This window comes from Hippocampus zosterae, chromosome 14 (genome assembly GCF_025434085.1).
Source record: "Hippocampus zosterae strain Florida chromosome 14, ASM2543408v3, whole genome shotgun sequence".
NCBI classification, from domain to species: Eukaryota; Metazoa; Chordata; class Actinopteri; order Syngnathiformes; family Syngnathidae; genus Hippocampus; species Hippocampus zosterae.
Genome location: NC_067464.1, coordinates 3,206,914 through 3,229,342, shown reverse-complemented (window position 1 = coordinate 3,229,342; position 22,429 = coordinate 3,206,914). Strand labels below are relative to the sequence as shown.

General features: G+C 43.6%; 1 protein-coding gene across 2 annotated transcripts; it reads right to left on the bottom strand.

Moving 5' to 3' along the window:
• Positions 1 to 953: 953 nt before the first annotated feature.
• On the bottom strand, positions 954 to 15,451 carry crlf1a (cytokine receptor-like factor 1a). Of its 2 annotated transcripts, none has more exons than XM_052085265.1 (9): positions 15,140 to 15,451; positions 12,563 to 12,841; positions 10,614 to 10,743; positions 9,793 to 9,962; positions 5,768 to 5,925; positions 4,287 to 4,361; positions 2,988 to 3,081; positions 2,587 to 2,775; positions 954 to 2,503 (listed from the first exon to the last, which is right to left on the bottom strand). In XM_052085265.1, exons 1-9 carry the CDS (start codon positions 15,210 to 15,212, stop codon positions 2,487 to 2,489), a joined length of 1,185 nt encoding a protein of 394 aa, XP_051941225.1. In that variant the 5' UTR covers positions 15,213 to 15,451; the 3' UTR covers positions 954 to 2,486. The 2 variants fall into 2 exon arrangements, with proteins under 2 accessions (XP_051941225.1, XP_051941224.1); XM_052085264.1 differs by having other exon boundaries at positions 2,591 to 2,775; positions 15,140 to 15,450.
• Between the last annotated feature and the right edge of the window lie 6,978 nt (positions 15,452 to 22,429).

The following is a 22,429-nucleotide window of genomic DNA, read 5'->3' as shown; positions in this document are numbered from 1 at the left end:
CTATTGTCCACCTCCAAGTCACAATTTAAGCATGTGTTTGACTTTTCAAAGAATTGCGCAACGGCACGTCGAATCACATTTGGAATTATGAAAATCATGATGATGTCCTACATGGCGCAGTTGCGTTGCCTTTTGGGTGCTTGCTTTGTAGTTTTGTATTATGTTGTGTAACTAACGGCGTCTCAGTCCACACGCTATTAAACATTTAAACTCAACTTATCTTGTGTTGCAGGCTTTGACGCCACGCGAATGATGCTAAACAAACCTCAAAACATTCCACATGTTAGAGCTGCCTTCAGTATTCATGCTAACGTTGCGGCACAACAGAAAAATGCTAAAAGCTAAACTTTGGCTCATATTAATAACCACAATTATTGAGACTATTCCCTCATTTGTTTTTGTGTGTTTTTGTCTTTTCAATTTTGTTTAACAACACACATTTAAATAAGAAACATTAATCATAAATATGCGGCCCGGTAGTCCAGTGGTTAGCACGTGGGCTTCACAGTGCAGAGTTACCGGGTTCGATTCCAGCTCCGGCCTCCCTGTGTGGAGTTTGCATGTTCTCCCCGGGCCTGCGTGGGTTTTCTCCGGGTGCTCCGGTTTCCTCCCACATTCCAAAAAATATGCATGGCAGGCTGATTGAACACTCTAAATTGTCCCTTGGTGTGAGTGTGGGTGTGGATCGTTGTTCGTTTCTGTGTGCCCTGCGATTGGCTGGCAACCGATTAAGGGTGTCCCCCGCCTACTGCCCGGAGACAGCTGGGATAGGCTCCACCACCCCCCCGCGACCCTAGTGAGGATCAAGCGGTTAGGAAGATGAATGAATGAATGAATAATCATAAATATTTCAAGTTTGACTGAACTACTGATGAGCTATTTGCTGTGCATGAGCCACATTTATTTCTGGAGAACAACACCGTTAAAACAAACACACAGCAATCAATCAATGCTAAATTCAGTCAGTCATTATTTATTCATTGGCTAAAACATAACTTAAACAATAAAACGCATTAACTTTACACACTCTTAAATATGCCGATATGATTCAGTACAAAAATAAAGGCAAGGCAAGAGATGACAGCTTTAAAAACAAACAAACAAAAACCCTGTGGCACTTTTTAACGCATTTATACTGCATGATGATGATGAGGGTCGCGTTGATTTGAGATTTTCAAAACCGAATCGGGTACATTTCTTTCAAATGAGGATACACACAAATACCTTGTTCAAGTAAACTTAATATCATCCAAATGTTATTCACTCATTGTAAATCTAAACTACAGCATAGGCGATACAAAAAAACCCCAAATTGACATTCACCGAATTGCGCATTTGGACCATGCAGTGAACTGTAATTCACCGCATATTCGCAGTTAACTATTAATCAATTCATTTTTTTCCCCACGCTAGTAGAGTAGAGTGGTGTGGGCGAGGGGGTGCAATCTCAGCGATTCACTCACCTATTTGCACTTCCAGTGCGTTTTACGAAACGCCCAAAAATGCCTGTCCCCAAAAAATAGGACACAAGTACAAATTAAATTTGTGTAGTAATTTTGGGGCAGCACGGTGGGCGACTGCTTAGCACACTGGCCTCAAAGTGCAGAGGTCCAGCGTTCGATTCTGGGCCTTCCTGTGTAGAGTTTTCCTCGTGCCTATGTGGGTTTTCTCTGGGTACTCTGGTTTCCTCCCACATTCCAAAAACATCCGTTAGCAGGTTAATGGAAGACTCTAAATTGTCCCAAGGTGTCATTGTGGAAGACTCTAAATTGTCCCAAGGTGTCATTGTGTCAAGTTCATCCATTCATTCATTCATCTTCCAAGCCGCTTGATCCTCACTAGGGTCGCGAGGGGTGCTGGAGCCTATCCCAGCTGTCTTCGGGCAGTACGCGGGGGACACCCTGAATCGGTTGCCAGCCAATCACAGGGCACACAGAGACGAACAACCATCCACGCCCACACTCACACCAACGGACAATTTGGAGTGTTCAATCAGCCTGCCACGCATGTTTTTGGAATGTGGGAGGAAACCGGAGCACCCGGAGAAAACCCACGCAGGCCCGGGGAGAACATGCAAACTCCACACAGGGAGGCCGGAGCTGGAATTGAACCCGGTACCTCTGCACTGTGAAGCCGACGTGCTAACCACTGGAATACCGGGCCGCCCTTGTGTTATAAAAGTAAAAAAAAAAAACCTAAACGACACAACATTTTCAAATTTCAGACAAGCCCCCCGCCCAAAAAAAACCTGCCAAAATGCAAATTCACATGTGCCGAACCGGAAAGGTTTTTTGTTTGTGTGTCAAAAATGTGCCGGTTGCCAAAAGAGCCTTTTAACGGATGAAAAAAGCAACATCTCCAGATGTCATCTTGCCGTAAAAAAAAAAAAACAACAGGAAAAAACAGTCTTTCTCATTTTTACGATAATCCTCTGGCAGTCATTCCAATCGCTCTGTGTTGTTTTTCCACTGCGCATGTGCTATGATTTATCCCCTTGGAGAACCTAAATGAACAAGACGCGGTCTGTTACTCATTGTGCGCCCCACCGTGTGTGTTAGTGCGTGTGTGCGGTGAGGTGATGCTTACCTACCTGGTTGCGTGCTTTGTGCGACTTCTGCATGAGCACCCGCCACTGGTCGTAGTGCTTCATGGACATGCTGCTGCAGCCGTAGGCGTGTTTGCGGGCCCAGCCGAAGAACTGCTTCAGCTCGCGGCGTAGCGTCGAGTTGGAGTCGGCGCTCGACTTGGGGTCACAGGAGCCTGACGCCGTCCGCTCTGCGTGCCCAAAATAAAAAATTAAGTGACCAAAAGAAGAATGTTCACTGACTATATATTTTTAAAATTAATTGGCTTATTAACAGAACAGACATTTATTCTGCCAAATATCTGAATCAGTTTCAACGTAACACAGCACCCGTGAAACTTATAGAATGATTACTTATAAAATGATATTGAATGAAAAGGAACGTGTGCCCTTGTGCACTCACCACTGTGCGGTGTGGACGCAGCGGTGGGATGACTCCATTCACTCCAGATTCCAGCTTTGCGGGAACCGTAGATGCCCACCGGGTTACATCGGACCTGCCGATGAACAAAATGATGGATGGAATAAAATAAAAAGAAGAACAGCGGTGCCTTGATATGAGAGTTTAATTCAACCACGCAAATCAATTGTATCTCAATTCCTCTTTTCCCATTGAAATGAATGAAAATGGCCATTCATCTTTAACACACAAAAGTTGGGTATGTTATTTTTTTAATGGGGGGGAATAGCACGCTTTCTGAAATAGAATTAAAACAGGTTTTCTCACACTTCGCGTCAATTGAATACCCACTCTGCTGCTGCCCTGTTTTGCCACTGGGGGGCAGTATGAGATAGAAAGACGGACACTCGCTAAGAGGAAGGGGTGGTTCTGGATCAATTTCACTGAGGGGGCCGGACTGAGGCCAGGGGTTTTGATGGGGGGGCACATTCAAGCCAGGGCTAAAAAGACAGATTTGAAATCTTATTTGACTTATTTCTTCAAACTTTGAAATTGTAGTCATTACATTACAGTGATGAGAAAAAAAACAGTATTAGGAGGGCTAAAATGTCTAACAATACGCCGTGTCCATCTGTTGAGAATATTCAAGCCAGCCAAATTGCAAATACACTGAAGCTAGATGTTTATAATTATCCAAATTTTAAAAGGCAATGTATTATATATTGATCCTGTTAAATTAAAATACAAAGGGAGACTAAAAAAGTTACACACACACGCACGCGCGCACTGCTTCTCATTTTCCCGCTCATTTTTAAGTGGTGCAGCGCACTAAAGGGTCCGACGAGAATGTTAAATCACGCACTTTTGTTCCACCATTCGCGTCGGCGACTCGGCGCGACTGCGTAATCTACGCTCGGATGGGGGGGGGCAGAATCAGTGCTACAGGGGGTCTGGCCCCCTCACGGTTGCCAGAATCTAATATCGGCACATTACTACGTACAACTGTTATTTGTTCATGTTTTGACATGAAAAAATACAATTTGTTGCTATTCTCAATTTGAATTTAAGAAATAAAAATGGCATTTATATCTAAAACAAAGAAACCAATTGTTTGAGTTATAGCGTCATTTTTTTACTTTTCCACAAAGCCTTTGATGAACCTACGGGGAAAAAAAATGCTCCTCAAAATTAGAACCTTGCTCCTCAAATGAAGTCATTGATTTGCACAACTGCTCCTCAAAGGGAAAAAATATACATCTTTTGAGGATTGAATTGTAATGATGATGACAAAAAACAACACACCTGCACAAAATACACAGTTCCAGGTCTGAGTCCCGCCAGCCTGCAAGACGTCTGGTTGCCGACGTCATCCATCACCTGGAAAGTGAGCCAAAGGGCCACAGAAGAAGTCAGCGGAGAACAAAGACTCGTATTAAGAACCTGCACTGAAGGCAAAACAAACACGCAAAGCTTCAATCGGGCTTCCCGCCGCAAATATGTTTGAATGCCGCAATGAGCGGCGTGTTTATGGAAACATTTTAAGGCGATCTGCTGTCTATTAACCACCAGCACTCAAACACGCACACACGCTCTCTCCCACGCACACACACAGGCGCTCCCTCTCACACACTCTCTCTCATAGCAATACACAAAAACACACTCTCACATAGGTATGTCCACTCACACATACAAAAGCATATCTCACACTCTCCGTACCCATCTCTCTTTGGTTCTCCCACATACCCACTCTTAACTGTACACCTGTTCTGTCTCCCTCTCTCGCACTCTTTTCCTCTTTCTCTCTTTGACATACACATTCCACTCCCTCACCTGTAAACCCGTTTTCTCTCTCTCTCTCTCATATACCCAGTCTCATCTGTGCACCTGTTTTCTCTTTCTCTCACTCACTCTCTCTCACATACCCATTCTCTCGCTCTCATGGTCACTGTCTCTCTTCTGTACAACTGTACTCTCTCATACTTACAATTAAACAGACTCAACTTGTCTGTGTGTGTCTCTCTCTCGGCCTCTCAAATCCTTACAAACACACATCCACACAGACTCAACTTCTCTCACACATACACACTCGCACAGACAGGGTGTCTCTCTCAGGCACTCAAATCCAGACAAACACACATCCACACATGACTCCTCTCTCTCTCTCTCTCACACACACATAGGGTCTCTCTCGCAACACACTAGACACAAGCCCACACACACACACACACACACACACACACACAAGAGCGTGCAAAGATTCTGACAGACATGTGCCAGGCCTATTAAACGACAATGAACAAACAAGCATGAGTAATCTTGTCGCAACCAAACGGCATAACCACGCTGAAGCCATTAGCCCGGCGAAAATGTCGTGTCTCGCGTCTGGCCCCTCGCCGGCCTCACCTTCTTTTTCCACTCAACAAGCAAAGGCTTGCTTGAGTGACGTGCGCGTGAAGCCGCTTCGATTACCTTTACGTCGTATTGTTCATTCATTCGAGAGTTGAGCGGAGGTAAATCCGGAAGATGGCGAGATAAGAAGGAACGAATGAATGTGACCCGTGTTATAGCCGCGCTTTTCATTCAAGAAGTATTTTAACAGGACGGCTAGTTAAAAAGGCCCTCGGAGCAATAACCATAATAACTACAGATGAAATCTGGCAGCAGTGTGTCAATGTGAGCATGACTTCATCATACTTCTGAGTCCATGCGAACCAAGAATTGGTTCGGGTTTCAGGTTTTTGACCCGTGTACGCGAGCAGCCATGTTCCGTCCCTGCGTTTTACCTTCCAGTCTTGGCTGTCCTCCAGTCGGTAACGGATTTGGTATTTTGCCTGGAACAGGAAGTCCTTGAGTGCCGGCGGGGCCTCCCAGCGAACGCTCAGCTGGTCCTCCAACTGCCCCACACGACTCACTGTCACCCCTGACGGAGGGTCCGTGGTCACTGGAAGGGGGAAGACCACAAGATCCAAGACGTCGACGTTATCACGTGAGATACTTTCAATTGTCAAAGGACCCTTAAAAACAAGGTAGAACATCCCAATCCTCTTTCTAATTCAAAAAATCATTTTAAAAGCAATTTATTCAATTTCTTCCTTCTATTTAATACTAACCCGAATTTTCGCCTCATTTTGGGCACCGCCAAAGAAAATTACCCCCCCCCCCGCTTGTTAGCTTTGTAGACATTCAAAACAAACAGACAAGAAAATAGGCCGGCTCTCAATGGCGTTCGCTACTACAAATTTCTCCTCCAAATTTGAGCCGCTGTTTACATCGGCGCGCCTCAGAAGCGTTTCCGAAAAAAAAAAAAAAAGTCATTCCGAAAGAATGTAGCCGCTACGGTCGTTTGTGGGTGAATTACGGTAATTAACACGAAGGTGCTGATGTTCTGTTGTCAGGGCACAGATGGTCCGCATCAAACCAGACCGATAATAGCTTCTCTCTTGCCGCCACGTTTATGTTGGCGGCCGGAGAAATCAAGTCAATTCCAAGTGCCGGCCTTGATGTCTCTATACACAAAACACTGGTTTCCACATCTCTGTGGTTTTTTTGTTGTTGTTTTTTTTTTGACAAGTGAGCACAGCCAGAGACCGATATTTGAACCTCCCCCAACGTTGGTTTTGGGTTTTGCCCGAGATCGCGTCAACGTCATTCCCAGTTGTTGGTCTCGTCAGCCGTGGCTGTTAAACAAACAATACGAGCTATGGGGGTGGGGGTGGGGGTGGTGGGTTTTTTTATGTGAAAGTCTTAATGGAAGTTGACTCAAAATATGTCAGTGGATTTGGCTTGGATTTAAGACAAATCCAAGACAAATATTAAACAAGTGGGAACTAAAATGACTGAAGCCAAAGGCGAATTAGACAACCGCAATCTACTTGCGTCGATGCAAAGAACGTTCGTGGTTCAGTATTGAGGTTTGGGGGGGGGGGGAATGAAAACCTATCCACCGTTACTCGCTTTTTTGTGTCGTCAAGTGCCCCAGTGCGCATATTTGTCTGCGTGAAGTCACATCCATTTGTGCTAGTTATTTTGGCAAGTATGCTAGCTAATGCTAACGACGAGTCTCGGGCGAAGGCGATTTGCTTGTGTTGAATAAACCGAACAATTGATGATAGTTGTTTGGGTCACATCGGTTCGGGATGGTGTCGATGCTTTGCTGATTATTCTTCGTCTATTTTACAGACCACAGCGACTAAATCAATCCGAACAGGCTATCAGTCACTTTTTCAGTCACGTCAGCGCTTTTCTGCTGTCATTTACAAACACCAAACCTCAATCATTCTCAGATTTTTTTTTGCTATAATAATCCGCCAAGCGGAAATAATGAATTCTAATTTCCGAATCAAGTGCCATTTGTCGGTCGGTCGAGTGACTTTGCTTCAAATCTGGGAAACAAATCTCTTAAAGAACAAGTTTGTCTTGCGCTGGGTATAATTAACACCGAATGGGCTCTGTCCCTTTTGGATCGGTTGAAAAGTTCAAAGAATATATTGGCAACGTGTAGTGAGGAAGCGTTTGATTGCATAGACGACCGCTCGCTCGAGTCAGGTCTAACTGATCGCCCACCCCCACCCCCGAGTGCGGAACGTGGCAATCTGCTATGCGGGTGTTCCCGCCCGTGGAAAAGCGTGACTCATAGCTCTGACGCCGTATTGCGCGTTTTGACGAGAAACCAAACCAGTGACCGAGGCAACCGAAAATAAACAAAGCACACAAAAACACAAAAGTGGTGGTGGGGGGGGAGCGGCTTTGCGTTTTCTACGCGCTCATCATGACGCCACCCTCGCCTCGGGGGGTGGAGGCGGGGTACACGCAGGTGTGTGCAAAGGGTTGTAGAATGGTGGGGGCTTGTTTTCATGGTGGACTCCCGAAGTTGCGCCGGCCGGCAGTGTGCAGAACAATGCTTTAAAAGGTAACATCGCTCCCTTCCTATCATCTGCGAGGCCTCTGATGAAAAGCTTGAAAGAGTTTAAGTGCCCCCGTGGAATCCTGGATTAAAAAGGAGCAACGTAGACGGGTCCACTGTTATTCTTCCTTGATGCATATTTTAATACACGCAAAATTCCTATGTATGGCCATAAAAGTTCTGGTGAGGTTTTTCTTTGATGTATCCCTGACAATGGCCAGTTCACATGTCTGTTGTTAATTTAAGCGATGGCTTCAGGAGACATTTTTGTGGGTTTAGTCATTATGGAGAAGGCTACCAAATTTTGTGTTGCTTCTGGATTTCTTCCAAATGAGCCAAAAAATGGTCATTTCAAACAAAATTTGCTGACTCGTATCTTTTTAAGACATGGCTTCAGGAGACATTTTTGTGGGTTTAGTCATTATGGAGAAGGCTACCAAATTTTGTGTTGCTTCTGGATTTCTTCCAAATGAGCCAAAAATTGTCATTTCAAACAAAATTTGCTGACTCGTATCTTTTTAAGACATGGCTTCTTCAGACTTTTTTGTGGGTCTAATCATGATCGACCAGCCTATCGAATTTCGTTTTACGAATTGAAACTGACTTGGGGCCTGAATTTCTTCCAAAGTATCCTAAAATAGTCACTTCAAACCAAATTTGCTGACATCCTGCATCTTTTCAGGTGGAGCCTCATGAGATTTTTTTTTTTGCAGGTCAACTTGTGATCTTTTCAGGCTTCATACTTCTTCATTGTGAGTCTAGAGAAGTAGAACTGGCCATGTGGTCTAAATCAAACGATTGTTAAAAATCAAGTTGCGTGCAAATGAGCCCCCCCCCCCAAAAAAAAAACGGTGACTGCAAACCAAATTGGCTGACTCCGTCTCGAGACGTTTTTGTAGTTCTTCTCAACTTGATAGATGTGCCTACAAAATGTCATGTTGCTCAGAGAAACGGTCTTTGAGGGCTTTCAAAGAACCAAACGTTTTCCTTGAACTGTACTCTTGATTGCCGTAGAAATGGTACAAAAAGGTAGATGTTTTTTTTTTTATATTTATGCTAATGTAAGATAAAGTTAATTCATATTAAATGCACAAAATAACATTTGAACTCCACGTGTTTGATAAGAATGTTTTCATTAAGCTGTGAATCGACTAAATTAAACCGTGAGGGGGTGGCTTGCGATTAGTTTAAAATGAACACATAATCTAACCGCTTATATCCTCATTGGAAAAAAATGTAATTAAATTGCTACACCTAAACTTAAATATGGTATGAAATGGAGCCTTTGTTTATCTTACTCTCAGTCAACTGAACAAAAAATGGTCCCAAACAAACACTGGCTCGTGTTGTTAGCCGATCCGTTTGCCACAAATTGGCTCACTGATGGCAATTGCATCATCATTAGCCAATCCGTTAGCACATATTGGCTAACGATGACGCAATTAAAAGCCCCACACGCTCCAAATAAATGAATAAAACTTGTATCATTTCAATAGCGTAATACATTCAACATGTTGGGGAAAACTCCAGGAATCTTGCTGCCATTCCAGATGCTACATATTATTTTATGATTGCAAAATGGCACATTTCACCAAATTATCCAATTTCACGGATAATAATACGTGCCTAAGTGAGATTGATTAGCCGCAGTGTTTTGGTGGCGACTGTTTTTGCGTTTCACTTTTTAAATGAGATGTATTGAGAAAACAAAACAAAAAACAGTGCTCATTTCCAATTTAAACAAACAATAACTACACAATCTAAAAATAATAAAGAAAGAAAAGCAAGCGTTTGTATCATTTGAAGCCATTGTCCTATTTTTTTCTAGCCCGGAGCATGCCCGACACCCCTCGAAGCGGCTCCAGAAGGAGATCAGACAAAGTTTGTCTTCACGTCCACACTCACCCACGTCGAGAATGTCCAACATGATGACGTCAGAGGAGGCGCGGCCCAGCTGATTGGACGCCTCCACCCAAATCTCGTAGGGGGTGAAGAGATGCAGGTCGCGAGTGATGCTGCATGAGTATGGCCGAGTGTGAGTGTACTCCTCGCACTCCTTCTCCTTTCCGTACCACCTGCAGGGCATAGCAACAGCCATGACTCGGATGCTTTTAAAAAAAAAAAAAAAAAACGAGACCCTTTGTTTACGCGCGCCGTAAAAATCAAGAAATGACACACAATGACTTCCTCCACGGCTTTTAAATCGCTTGGTTATATTGTTTAAAGCTGGTGAGTGCCGTTGGCGCGCAAACAGAAGGTCTTTTGGGGGAAAGATTTTCCTTAAGTTAATGACAAAGAACAGGTAAAAGTTCCATTTTCCGAAGGGAATTTATGTTTGTCTCGATTAGAATGATGAAGTACAGGCGTACAGATACGTGTTAGGCCTCTGCGTCCAAATATATGTTGCTTCTAAAACTGCGAAGAGCGATGCTAGCGTTAGCATTTCCCATTCTGTTGACAAGCAAGCCCTAAAATCGAACTGCTTTTTTTTTAAAGGCAGTGTGGTTTGCTTGTTTTAAATACACAAAGTGGAAATCTCTTAAAAAAGTTCACCCAATGAACCATTATTGCCTCGTATCTCGGAGTCGACCCGCGCGGCTTACTTGGCGAGCGTATTAGACTATTATGTGTTGCTGAGCGATTGCGGAAAAACTAATCATCACAATTACTAAGAGTGATATTGAAATCAATATTTTTAATTTATTTTTTGGGTCGTGTGCACACACCTGAGCTTGTACTTGAGCAAGTACTGGGTGCTAATGCTGGTCTCCCCCTTCCCTCCCGGCGCCCAGCTGCACGTCAGGTCTTTGGTGTTCCGAGACCAGCATGTCAAATTGAGAGGCTTCTCCGGAGGCACTGAGGGAAGGGGAGAAAAAAAAAACGTAAGAGAGGACCTGTGGACGCGATTACTTTGGTGAGTTTTTTTTTTAAGGTCCTTTTGCCTTTATTTGGTGAGCGTGTCTGTGTGTGTGTGTGTGTGCTTGTGCTGAAGCAAGTGTAATCAGATTTCAGAGCCCTGCCAACACCCACCCCCTCAATCTCTGAGAACACAAGGTTCTGAACACCCTTACCGGACACGGAGATTACGATCCATGCTGCGTGCACATCGTTTTCATCTGATGGGTTGAGTTACACAGTGCTTTTTTTTTTTTTTTAGGGTAGGGGGTTATTTATTGATGAGAGACTCCACCTTGAACAGAAATACAGCAACGCAAACAGCCGGAATAATCGATAGAGCCAATAAAAGATCTTATTCACGCACAATTGGGGGTGAAACGAGTCCTCGAGTAACTGAGTAACTAAAAAAAAAAAAAGTGATCGGTATTAAGTGAAATGTCTTGTTTTCACTTATTGCTCCCAAACAAAATACATTTTCTCCGTAACACTCGATTATTCGATACTATTCAATATTTCAGTAGGATATTCAATAGCTGCGAAGCCCTGCAAATATTTGAAGTGTCACGATGCGATCTCGACGGTTTTTGGTGACAGTCGCCCCCGCGCACAATACAAATACAAAAACCGGGCCACTGGACAAAAAGAAAAAAAAAATCTGTAAAGTCAATTTAAATGAGTTCGGGCGGAGGGGGGGGGGGGGCTTCTGGGTGTCAAAACAGTTGAACATCATTTTGCACAATGGCAGTCAAAGAGCCAACGGAGGAGGCAAAAGCGCATTTTTGAGCAGAGCAGGAATTTAAGGCTTGGTTTTCCCTCATATTGACAGGAGCGCCGTAAAACGCCTTGACTGCGATTATGACGACGGTGTGTGTGTGTGTGTGTGTGTGTGTGTGCGCGTGTGCACTCGCGTAAAATGTTAGCGTGATGCCCCTCGTCAGTGATTGTGCGAGTAATGGACCGCACGGGCATTCGAAGCGACACACACTCACGTACACTGGCGGAGGCCCTCTCACTAAATCTTAAATTATGGCCGCGAGTGTGCGTCGAGACCCCCATTCATATTCCCACTTCCTTTACAGTCCCCTGGCTGTATTACAAAAGCAAAAACATTTCTGGACCCCCCCCCCCCCCCAAAAAAAAGTATAGATAAAACATTTTGACAGGCAAATGTGTTTGAACATATTTGCAAATATGTCTACATACTACATACTTACTACAAACATACTTTTGAGTACATTCGAGTGAACTTGTAGCTTAATTGCTACAAACATAGCATTTTTCCGCACCCCCCCCAAATAATAAGTACGTATTTGGCAGCCAAAGATTTTTACGCTTTCGTAAAAAAACGAATCACTGGATTCATTCATTCATCTTCCTAACCGCTTGATCCTCACTAGGGTCGCGGGGGGTGCCGGAGCCTATCCCAGCTGTCTTTGGGCAGTAGGCGGGGGACACCCTGAATCGGTTGCCAGCCAATCGCAGGGCACACAGAGACGAACCATTCGCACTCACACTCACACCTAGGGACAATTTGGAGTGTTCAATCAGCCTGCCACTCATGTTTTTGGAATGTGGGAGGAAACCGGAGCACCCGTAGAAAACCCACGCAGGCCCGGGGAGAACATGCAAACTCCACACAGGGAGGCCGGAGCCGGAATCGAACCCGGTACCTCTGCACTGTGAAGCCCACGTGCTAACCACTGGACTACCGGGCCGCCCCTGAATCACTGGATGATTTTTCAAAATCAATCAAGACCCGTTTCGCACTTTGACATACTTCCGACGTAGATGCAAGAGCCGGCCAGGATGTGACCCTTGTGGTTGTGGCACACCAGATTGTCGCCGGACTTCTGCCGCGAGGCGTTGAGACCGCTGAGCGTCACGCTGAGGTTGCTGGGGCTGAGCGTTCGGTACGTGGAGGCGGGCAGCCGCTGGCCGTTCAGCGTCCAGTACAGCGAACTGGCGTGGACGCCGGCGTCCGGTGGCACCCAGCAACTGGCCGTCAGGTTGGAGCCCACGCGGAGGACGGGGTCCTGGGGGTACACCATTGCCACATCTGGGGGGGTTGAGGGGGAAATAGTGGAAGTTTAGTGACTGAGATTTAATTCAAATTGGACATGTTCGTGCATGTGCATGTGGGTGTCACTTTTTTTTGGGGGGGGGTGGTTTGTTTGCTTTTATGTTCGAAGTGCAGATAGATACTTTATATTGGGAAGCAACCGTTTGCACTGCATCCAACTTGTTATATTTACAAATCAGATGTCAGAATTGTATGTTTTAGTGAGACGGCCGCTCAACATTATTCAACATTATCCAAATGTATTTTATTTTATTTTAGTTTTTGTGAATCAAGGCCGACAGGACACCGAAAAATTTGAACATTTGCAGAAAACCAGACACCCAGTAAACTATAATTGCGCTTTAGTTTTTATCGCCTCCAACAACCCAAAAGGTTACAATCATTCATGAAGGGCCGCGCATACGACAGTAACGAGAAATTACCCCCCTTGTCGTAAACAACAGGAAGCGTTTGATGATGGGGAGCCTAATGTGTTCCCTCTTCTTCTTTTTAGAGCGGTCTTTAAAGCCTTAGTGCTGCTACCCCCCCCCCCCCCCCCCTACGCCCCCTGAAAAAAACAACTCATCCAGCCACTTAAGTCAGGAAACGCACATCAGGTTGATTTATTTGCTTTACTGTCGTGAACATTCTCGGAGACCCGAGCAAATGATGTCACTGTTTTGACCCCCCCTCACCACCATCACCAACCCCCCCCCCCCCCCCCCCCCATGTGCTAAAGGAATTATAGCCTGCGGACTTGTTGAAAGTCAGCCGTGCTGTTGCTCTGCATACAGTAAATATACTTCACACAGGCAGTATTTGGTGGGTGTCCTCATTGGATACAAGAGGCAAGTGCGCACTTACAGTTGCTGTAAAAAGAAGAAAAAAAACTTTCGTTCAAATGGCAGGTTTTTGTGGGATAAATAAAATGATCTGAAAAGAAATCCTTGAAAAACCTGAACCTCCATTAATGTGACCTTTAACCTGTATTACTCTTTAGTTAGGGGGGAAAAAACATCTTTTGTAGAGGCAAAATACAAATAAACAACTGAGATCATGTAGTTGCATAAGTGTACACACCCTCTTAGAAGTGAGGATCAGGCCGGTTGGTGCGGATCAAATTTTTAAAAAACTTTTTTTTTTATCAGAGATTCAAGTAAACTTTTAGGGTTTTTTTGCCCTGATTCTGAATCTGACCTTTTTTTTAATCTATCACATCAGGTTTTCATTACTACTCCTACTACTAATATATTATAGTCAAAGTGTTTTTGTAAATGAACAGCACTAATTGAAGTAGATAAATAAACCGCCTTTCAGATGAATTTATGGGCCTTTTGCATATATTCTAGGATGAGCCTAAAACCAAAACATTTATCGATAAGTACTTTATTGGTTTTGTTTGTTAAAGAAATACTTAGGAAAATAACCTTGGGGAAAAAAATTAAATTACAATCACTACATTAAGCAAGGGAAAAAAAATCATGATTATTGTTCAAAATCGCTCACAGTAATTTTGACAGCAAAAGATACATACATACATACATACATACATACATACATACATACATACATACATACATACATACATACATGTCCCCAAGGATTGCCGGGGCGGAATATTTGAGAGAATGAGAGATTTAAGACAATTTTTTTTTCCAGACTGATACCAGTACAGGTATTGAATACTTATATATTCACAGAACTGATACAAAGTATAAAATTTCACGTAAAACAACGACAAAAGACCTTTCCTTCTCACACAGATGATTTGCCGATGTGTCAAACTGTATAGCGCCAACTACTGCTGAGGAGGACTCACTCTTGCTTTGAGTATTGGTAGCTGGTATCGGCAGCTTTCGTGAGTGAACGATACCTTGACCCAATATGGTGTTGATACTCTCTCATCCCAAGTCACAATTTGCCTCTGTACCCCCCAATGGATGGTACTGTATAGCGGGAGTCCATCATGGGCCTATTCTGGGGTGGGGGGACATGAATGTAAGGTCCACTAAAGGTCCATAAAGATACATAATGTCCCCAAGGGATACAATACAATACATACATGCTGATTTATATAGCGCTTTCACAACCGCTGTAACAAAGCGCTTAACAAAACAGTTATGGGATGCCAAAGTCGAAGATTCGGGGGTGCTACTCTCATGGTGAGGCCCCCTTGAAGTCGCTTTGCTGATCTTCTATTTAAAGTCGGCATTAACATGCACACGGAAAAACCACCGCGCAGTTTTGAAGACAAAAAGGAAAAAAAGGCGTTTGCGCATGTGTGACTCGACTTACGTGTGGACAGGGACAAGACCGCAGCGAAGTGCAGGAGCAGGAGGAGCAGGAGAATCCGCGAGAACGTATCCATAGCCACTCTTGTGCCTCCTTCTGCTTGCTTTCTCCTTTTTGGTTTGGTGCGCGTCTTCGCTCGACGCTTTTTTTTTTTTTTAACGTGCGTAACTTCGCTTTGCACGCAAAATGTGGATTTAAGGGGAGGAAGAAAAAACACGTGAAGGGCGGCTAGGAAAGACGTCCTACTTGCTCGTCCGTTCGTCTTCTTGTTACTTCTTCCTCCTCCTGCAGCTTAAATCATACACAAGTTCATACTTTAAAGCCCCGCCTCCTCCTCCTCCTCCTCCTTTTCTTGTCTCATTTCGCCTCTTCCTCCCTTCCCTCCACCTCATCCCGACTTTCACCTCAAACATTCCCACCGGGGAAACGCTTCAGTTCCAACGAAAGAAAAAAAACACAGACGTCACTTTGTCGGGATGTGACAAGTCAGTCAGAATATTGGTGACACCTACGTGCGGTTTTACGCACCGTCGTAATTGGTCGAAAGGTGAATAATGTGAATTCAAACATTTTTTTTACATATATGAAGCATGACTACTAGTAATAATCATATAATAGTGCAATTCCAATACAATTCAACTATTTTTTTTCATGACGATGCGGTGTTCTTGTTCTTGGAGATGTTTGGCACCACTTTTTGTTTCAAAGCAATACTTGCACAACTATTCCCTCCTGACCACCTGATTACATCACTGATACCATGAGTATTTTTCGTATACAGCATTGAATTTCATTGAACAAAATGAGAAATATTTGTGACCAGAGAGCTTTCTTTCTGATGCAAATGATGATTCGCTCAATTGTAAACTATGTTATACTATCGGATAACAGTACTTGATATCAATATTTTTGTTTTTTGTTTTTTTCAGTTTTAGGCAGGGATGGCATCAAAGCAGAGCTAAAAAGGGCTACCACCCAGTCGGAGATCTGTGTAGCTTATACAGTATATCGGTCAAGCCTCCCTATAGCCCCGGTAGACAAAAAAAATCCTGGAGTTATCGCCGACTGGTATCGGCAGACTCCACAAGATCCGATATATTAAAAATAAGGCTGGCCGATACGATACCTGGTATCAATACTCGCCAATACTTGTTAATTAAATTGCCCTTAAAAAAAAATCTAAAATGCGAAAAATAATTTGTGGTCATAATAGATTGGTGCTTTAAATTGGAATGGGAGAAGCTAGCTGTTAGGTCCTGTGTGTGTATTAATATAAAACCCCAAGGTGCTAATTACAAGCTAACTAATTGAAAGCCCATGAGCAAACTGCGTGGGATTTAATTTAAAATGAACATTCATTCATTCATCTTCCGTACCGCTTGGGGGTGCTGGAGCCCATCCCAGCCGTCTCCGGGCAGTAGGCGGGGGACACCCTGAATTGGTTGCCAGCCAATCGCAGGGCACACATAGACGAACAACCATTCGCACTCACACTCACACCATGGGACAATTTAGAGTGTTCAATCAGCCTACCACGCATGTTTTTGGAATGTGGGAGGAAACCGGAGCACCCGGAGAAAACCCACGCAGGCCCGGGGAGAACATGCAAACTCCACACAGGGAGGCCGGAGCTGGAATCGAACCCGGTACCTCTGCACTGTGAAGCCGACGTGCTTACCACTGGACTACCGGGCCGCCCATTAAAATGAACAATATATTTAAATCTTGCCTTGTTGGGAAATTTACGGCCCCAAACGTCTTACCCTACAATCGCCCTTGGTACGTCAAGTACCGGTACCTAATGTGACCACTCCCTCCCCCCTGCAATAAAAATAAAGTATAATCACGTTCCGAGGAACTGCAGATGGGCACTGACGGCATACAAATAACAGTGTGCTCATGACGAAATTCCTTCAGCAGTTCCTGGACGGTGACTTGGATCCCGGAGCGGGAACGCCAAGCGGGAACAAGAGAGTCCCTTCTGGAAGGCGGGGTCAGCCAAAGGTCTTCGTGCATGGAGGCCCATCACAGTACCCGGAATACCACGTGACTCACGAGGCACAAGCCGGCATTAACTTGTTCGTCAAACGTTAGTCACACATTAGTCTTCCCCATTCAGGTGTTGGCACAAAGCAAGCCTTGAAGGATTATTTCTTTGTTTGATTTGTTAAGCGAAGTCAGCGCATTCCCAAAAGCTGCTCCCAAACTGTGCCCGAAAGAGGCCCTCCCACACCTATTTCCCCCCCCCCCCCCCCCCCCCCCCCGCTTTTTATTCCTTGGAAACGTATCTTGACTGGGAGTCCGGGAAGTGTAGTGTGTAACCTGGCTGGTCCGTGATGGAATTACGTGGACATGGGATTACAATGCGCTTCGAAAATCGGTTATGGGAAAATCTCTGTAATGCGTCTAGTTTTGTGAAATAAATTGAACAAGACACTGGTTCTGTTATGATCGCCAAATTTGGACAAAGAATGTGGACGCCGTTCCGTTGTTGGAAAAAAAAACCCGGTAATTATATATGGTGTCCTGCACACACACACAAAAAATGCTGGGTTGTTGCTGCTAACCTACTCGCTGGGTAACGATGGATTTTGAGCAGGCTGCCTTATTTTTACCTAAGATCGAGTTGATTATTTGGACCCAGAGGATAGAGATAAAGATCGACATGTTAAGCTGTAGCCGGCAGCTGCACCCTGTAACCTGATAACATGATAAGCTGTCCACTGCAGTAACTGTTGTCCCTCAAAGGGTTAAATAATGAGAATAATTCATCATTTCTTTGGAAAAGGAAAAAGAACAATTACCACAACGATATTTTAATTCAATTGAATCCGAGGCGGCCCGGTAGACCAGTGGTTAGCACGTCGGCTTCACAGTGCAGAGGTACCGGGCTCGATTCCAGCTCCGGCCTCCCTGTGTGGAGTTTGCATGTTCTCCCCGGGCTTGCGTGGGTTTTCTCCGGGTGCTCCGGTTTCCTCCCACATTCCAAAAACATGCGTGGCAGGCTGATTGAACACTCTAAATTGTCCCTAGGTGTGAGTGCGAATGGTTGTTTGTTTCTGTGTGACCTGCGATTGGCTGGCAACCGATTCAGGGTGTCCCCCGCCTACTGCCTGGAGACAGCTGGGATAGACTCCAGCACCCCCCGCGACCCTAGTGAGGATCAAGCGGTTCAGAAAATGGATGGATGAAAAAAAAGACGTTTTTTAATGTTTGTAAACAAAAAGTTGGGTACGGAAGATGAATAAATGAATGAATGAATGAATCCATGGTGTGTATATTTTATCCTTTGAAATGTAATCAAGTTTAATTTAATTACGGATCTTTTTCAACCTTTTTTTTTTGTTTTTTTTGCAGATTTCAAAGAGGAAAAAAAATTGGAGATCCCTCATACATGCTTTCTCACCAAAGGTATTTTTGCTTTCTTTTCATTCTTTTGTTATCAGTGTTTTAATTCAGGATTAACTTGGTTGTTTTATTTTGCACACACCCGGTGGGCCGGCACTACCCAAACCCAACTTTTTGTTTACAAACATTCAAAAATATTTTTTTTCATCCATCCATCCATTTTCTGAACCGCTTAATCCTCACTAGGGTCGCGGAGGGTGCTGGAGCCTATCCCAGCCGTCTTCGGGCAGTAGGCGGGGGACACCCTGGATCAGTTGCCAGCCAATCGCAGGGCACACAGAGACGAACAACCATCCACGCTCACATTCACACCGAGGGACAATTTAGAGCGTCCAATCAGCCTACCATGCATGTTTTTGGAATGTGGGAGGAAACCGGAGCACCCGGAGAAAACCCACGCAGGCCCGGGGAGAACATGCAAACTCCACACAGGGAGGCCGGAGCTGGAATCGAACCCGGTACCTCTGCACTGTGAAGCCGACGTGCTAACCACTGGACTACCGGGCCAGTTTTTCTTTTTTTTCATAACGTCTCATTAATACTTGACATGCATAAATCTTGAGAGATTTACCGACATCTCTCGGCGATGGTCTGGATGTTCACCACATGTCTAAGCATTCATCACACTGCACATGTTCAGCCACGATGTACGCATGTGTTCAAGGAATACACCAGCGACCCGCTCACACTTCAGCTGTCTCTCATCAAATAATGCAAATCAGGTCTCCTGTCAAACTGTCTCCATCACAAAACCTTTATTAACTCTGCTGTCAAAGTCACATTTCAACTTCCTCGCCTTTTATTCATTGTTAAAAATAATTGCATGTAAAAACGTATCTGATCCCGCCCCCTGAAAAATTGTTTTAGTGAGGAAAAAATAGCCCCTCTAAAATATGAGACGTTTACAAAAACAGAAACATGAATGGAATGTAAAAAAAGGAAACCGTTTTCGCATCATGATTTAATGCTCTAATCCAACGTATTGAGGCAGTCTCAGCTCTTCTTTCAGCTCCTCAGTAAAGCATTTGTATTAGTCATTCTTCACAGAGACTAAAGAATATTTGAGTACCGGTACTGTGTTATGGTTGCTCTATTTTCTGTTCGATATCCGCTAGTTAAAGGATTATAACATTGCCACATAGATGCTTTCTGATTGGCCGTCAATGGATTTTCTGATTATGTTTCGGCAGTAAGCTCACACCAAAGATTGGGCCGAACTGCTATCGAAGTCTCTGGGTAAGCACAGCTGCAGCTGTACGCTAAAATCGATGTTAGCTAACTGTGTCACCATCACTCGCTTCGGATATTAATGTTGGAATAATGTTTGGCTAAATTGTAGTTTTAAAAAGCAGGGTTACAGTGGATTGCATCCAATCCTTTTCAACAAAAACAAGGCTGTGATGAATTACAGAACTTCCGATTTTGTTCCTGTTCTTTCAAACAATCTCAAACTAAATCGGTGTGCCGCCAATCCAGTAGTTGTAAGTGAAATATCAGTACATCATTATGCAGGAGAATTAGACCAAAATAGAGTTATTAACTGTACTTTAAAAAAAAAAAACGCAAAATAGCGGCACTGCAAAAGTGCCAGGACATCAATAACGTGACAATGTTTATTCTAAAAAAAAAACACCATTATGACCCAATTTTTTTTTTCCAACGTTACAATTTTACTTTTGTAATATTACGACTTTTATCTCATGGTAATTTGATTTTTAAACAGTAACATTGCATTTGTCATGTATAACTACCGCATTAAAAATAGGATTCTGCCTTCATTAAAATGAATTAAGTTCATAGTTTGACTAAATCCAAGCGTCTTCTTGTCACATTACGGACTATTTAGTGGTAATAGCCACGTTTTGAAGTCCCAGTGTATTAATAATATAATAATAATAATACATTTTATTTATAAGCGCCTTTCAAGACACCCAAGGACACTTTATTGACATTGATTGGGTGTTTACAGGCTGTTGGGGCCTCCTGGCCCAGCAGCAGAGCATTTTAATGTCTTGCAAACTGTTTGTGAATGCTCCCATTGTTTCATCAGGAGACTTGGGGAAACCAACGGGACGAAAGTTATGAGCGACAGACAGACGGACGGGCGGGCGGACACACAGACGCATTTCAGGGGGATCCGTGAGGGCAATCAAGCGAGGTATGGTCTGGCTTCTTGGCAGATAGCCGCAAGGCCTCCACTGAGCTCAGCTTGATTGGACGGAAGAGTTTGTTTGAAGAGACCATCGGTGCCTTGTTACATTGCCACAAGCAATGGCCGTGTTTGAGTGATCTGTGTGCGTGTGTGTGCCCGTGTATGCATGTGTGTCTTTGGACCTGCCAAAAGCAGAGAAAAGAAGAAGAAGAAGAGGAGGAGGAACAAGTGATTTGAGGAGCCCCCTCCCTCACATATTTTCGAAAGCCAGGATCGCAAACGCTGGCATTCAACGCAATAATGCATGACAGATGTATATCAACATGCGCGCTTTCTCTCTCTCTCTCTCTTTCCTCTCCCACTCAGTAGGACTGAATTCTCATCGAATCAGTTGTGGAAGAGATTTTAATGTTCTGCTACTGGTCTATGAACCACTGAATTGTTTAGGTCCTGGAAACATTGAGAAAACTGCAAATGGGATATCAACACACTCAGGTCAATTAGTGGAGCCCAAAGTTCAAAATCCAGCAAACACTGGACATGCACTGGGAATGCTGTCCAGTGTTTTTTTCCACCCATGCGTAAGATGATCCTTCATTTTTAAAATCATGTTAACTAATATCACAACTAACAAAAACGAAATTAAGTATTTGTTATCAGAAATGAGTTTCCCCCCTCATAATATATTTTTTTACAGTACTAAATACATTTTTGTCAGCTATTTTCGTCACTTTGACTTGGTCTCCATGAAACTGAGTCTTTTACTCACATAGTTTTTCTTGTTTAAAATGACATAATCTTTGATAGCATTCTAGTGGTTTCAATATATGAAAAAATATATAATGCTAATATTTGAATATTGCATTTGTATTCAAAAAAGCAATAGACCAAATGTAATGACCCAGTTTTAACAACAGATGGCAGCAAATCCACGTTTTATTTGTGTTACATGCATATGTGCGTGAAAAATAATTCTCAGCGTTTTCATCCCCGTGTTGTTTCTTTTTAGTGAATGACGCACGTTTAGTGTCCGTATGTCTGTGTGTGTGCGTGCAACAAAAAATAAATATAATAACTTCAGCTTGTACGATTTACACTTTTTTTCTTCAAGAAAGATGACATATTTTCTTAAAATAAGAAAAATTGTAAATTGCCTCTGAAAAAAGCCTCAACCAAACCAGGCCCATCCTGGACGTGCACACAACATCCACTGCATACCGAGGCTATTACTGAAATGTTAATTAATTGTGCTTTCCGTGGTGACAAAACAAATCAGGACGAGGATATCTTGATTTTGAATATAGCTCAAGGTGAGAGCACTTGATTGATCTAATTCAGATCAGATGTTCTGGTCCCGTGCGATACTAGTTTTTTTTTTAATTCAGGGCGGATCGTTGCCCAACTTTCGCAATTAAATCCAAATTTCATGAGACAAATAACAATTAGTCTCATAAATTAGAATTTTACATTAAAAAAAAAGAAGTGACATTCTTTTAAATGTCAAATTATGCCGATTTCTTTCTTGGGAAAACTCAGTAACAAATACGAAATAATTTCTGTTGCGAAATATTTCATGCCACCAAACATCTTGGGAAAAAAACTTCTTTATTCTTGTCAGATTTTATTTTCACTTTAAAGCAGTGGAACACGGTTATGAAACAGACGCTCAGTTTCACTTTGAGGAATGTGACTGGACGTGCGCGCGCGCGGCTGGCGCGTGTACGTCCGCGGGC

Bases quoted from the DNA above. Each gene is read 5' to 3' on its own strand.
- crlf1a (XM_052085264.1), bottom strand. From the start codon at position 15,212: ATGGATACGTTCTCGCGGATTCTCCTGCTCCTCCTGCTCCTGCACTTC. The intron at 9,963-10,613 runs GTGTGTGCACAC...TATGCCCTGCAG, and splicing joins TTGCTCAAGTACAAGCTCAG to GTGGTACGGAAAGGAGAAGG. The intron at 3,082-4,286 runs GTGTGTTGTTTT...GTTCATCGGCAG, and splicing joins GAACTGTGTATTTTGTGCAG to GTCCGATGTAACCCGGTGGG.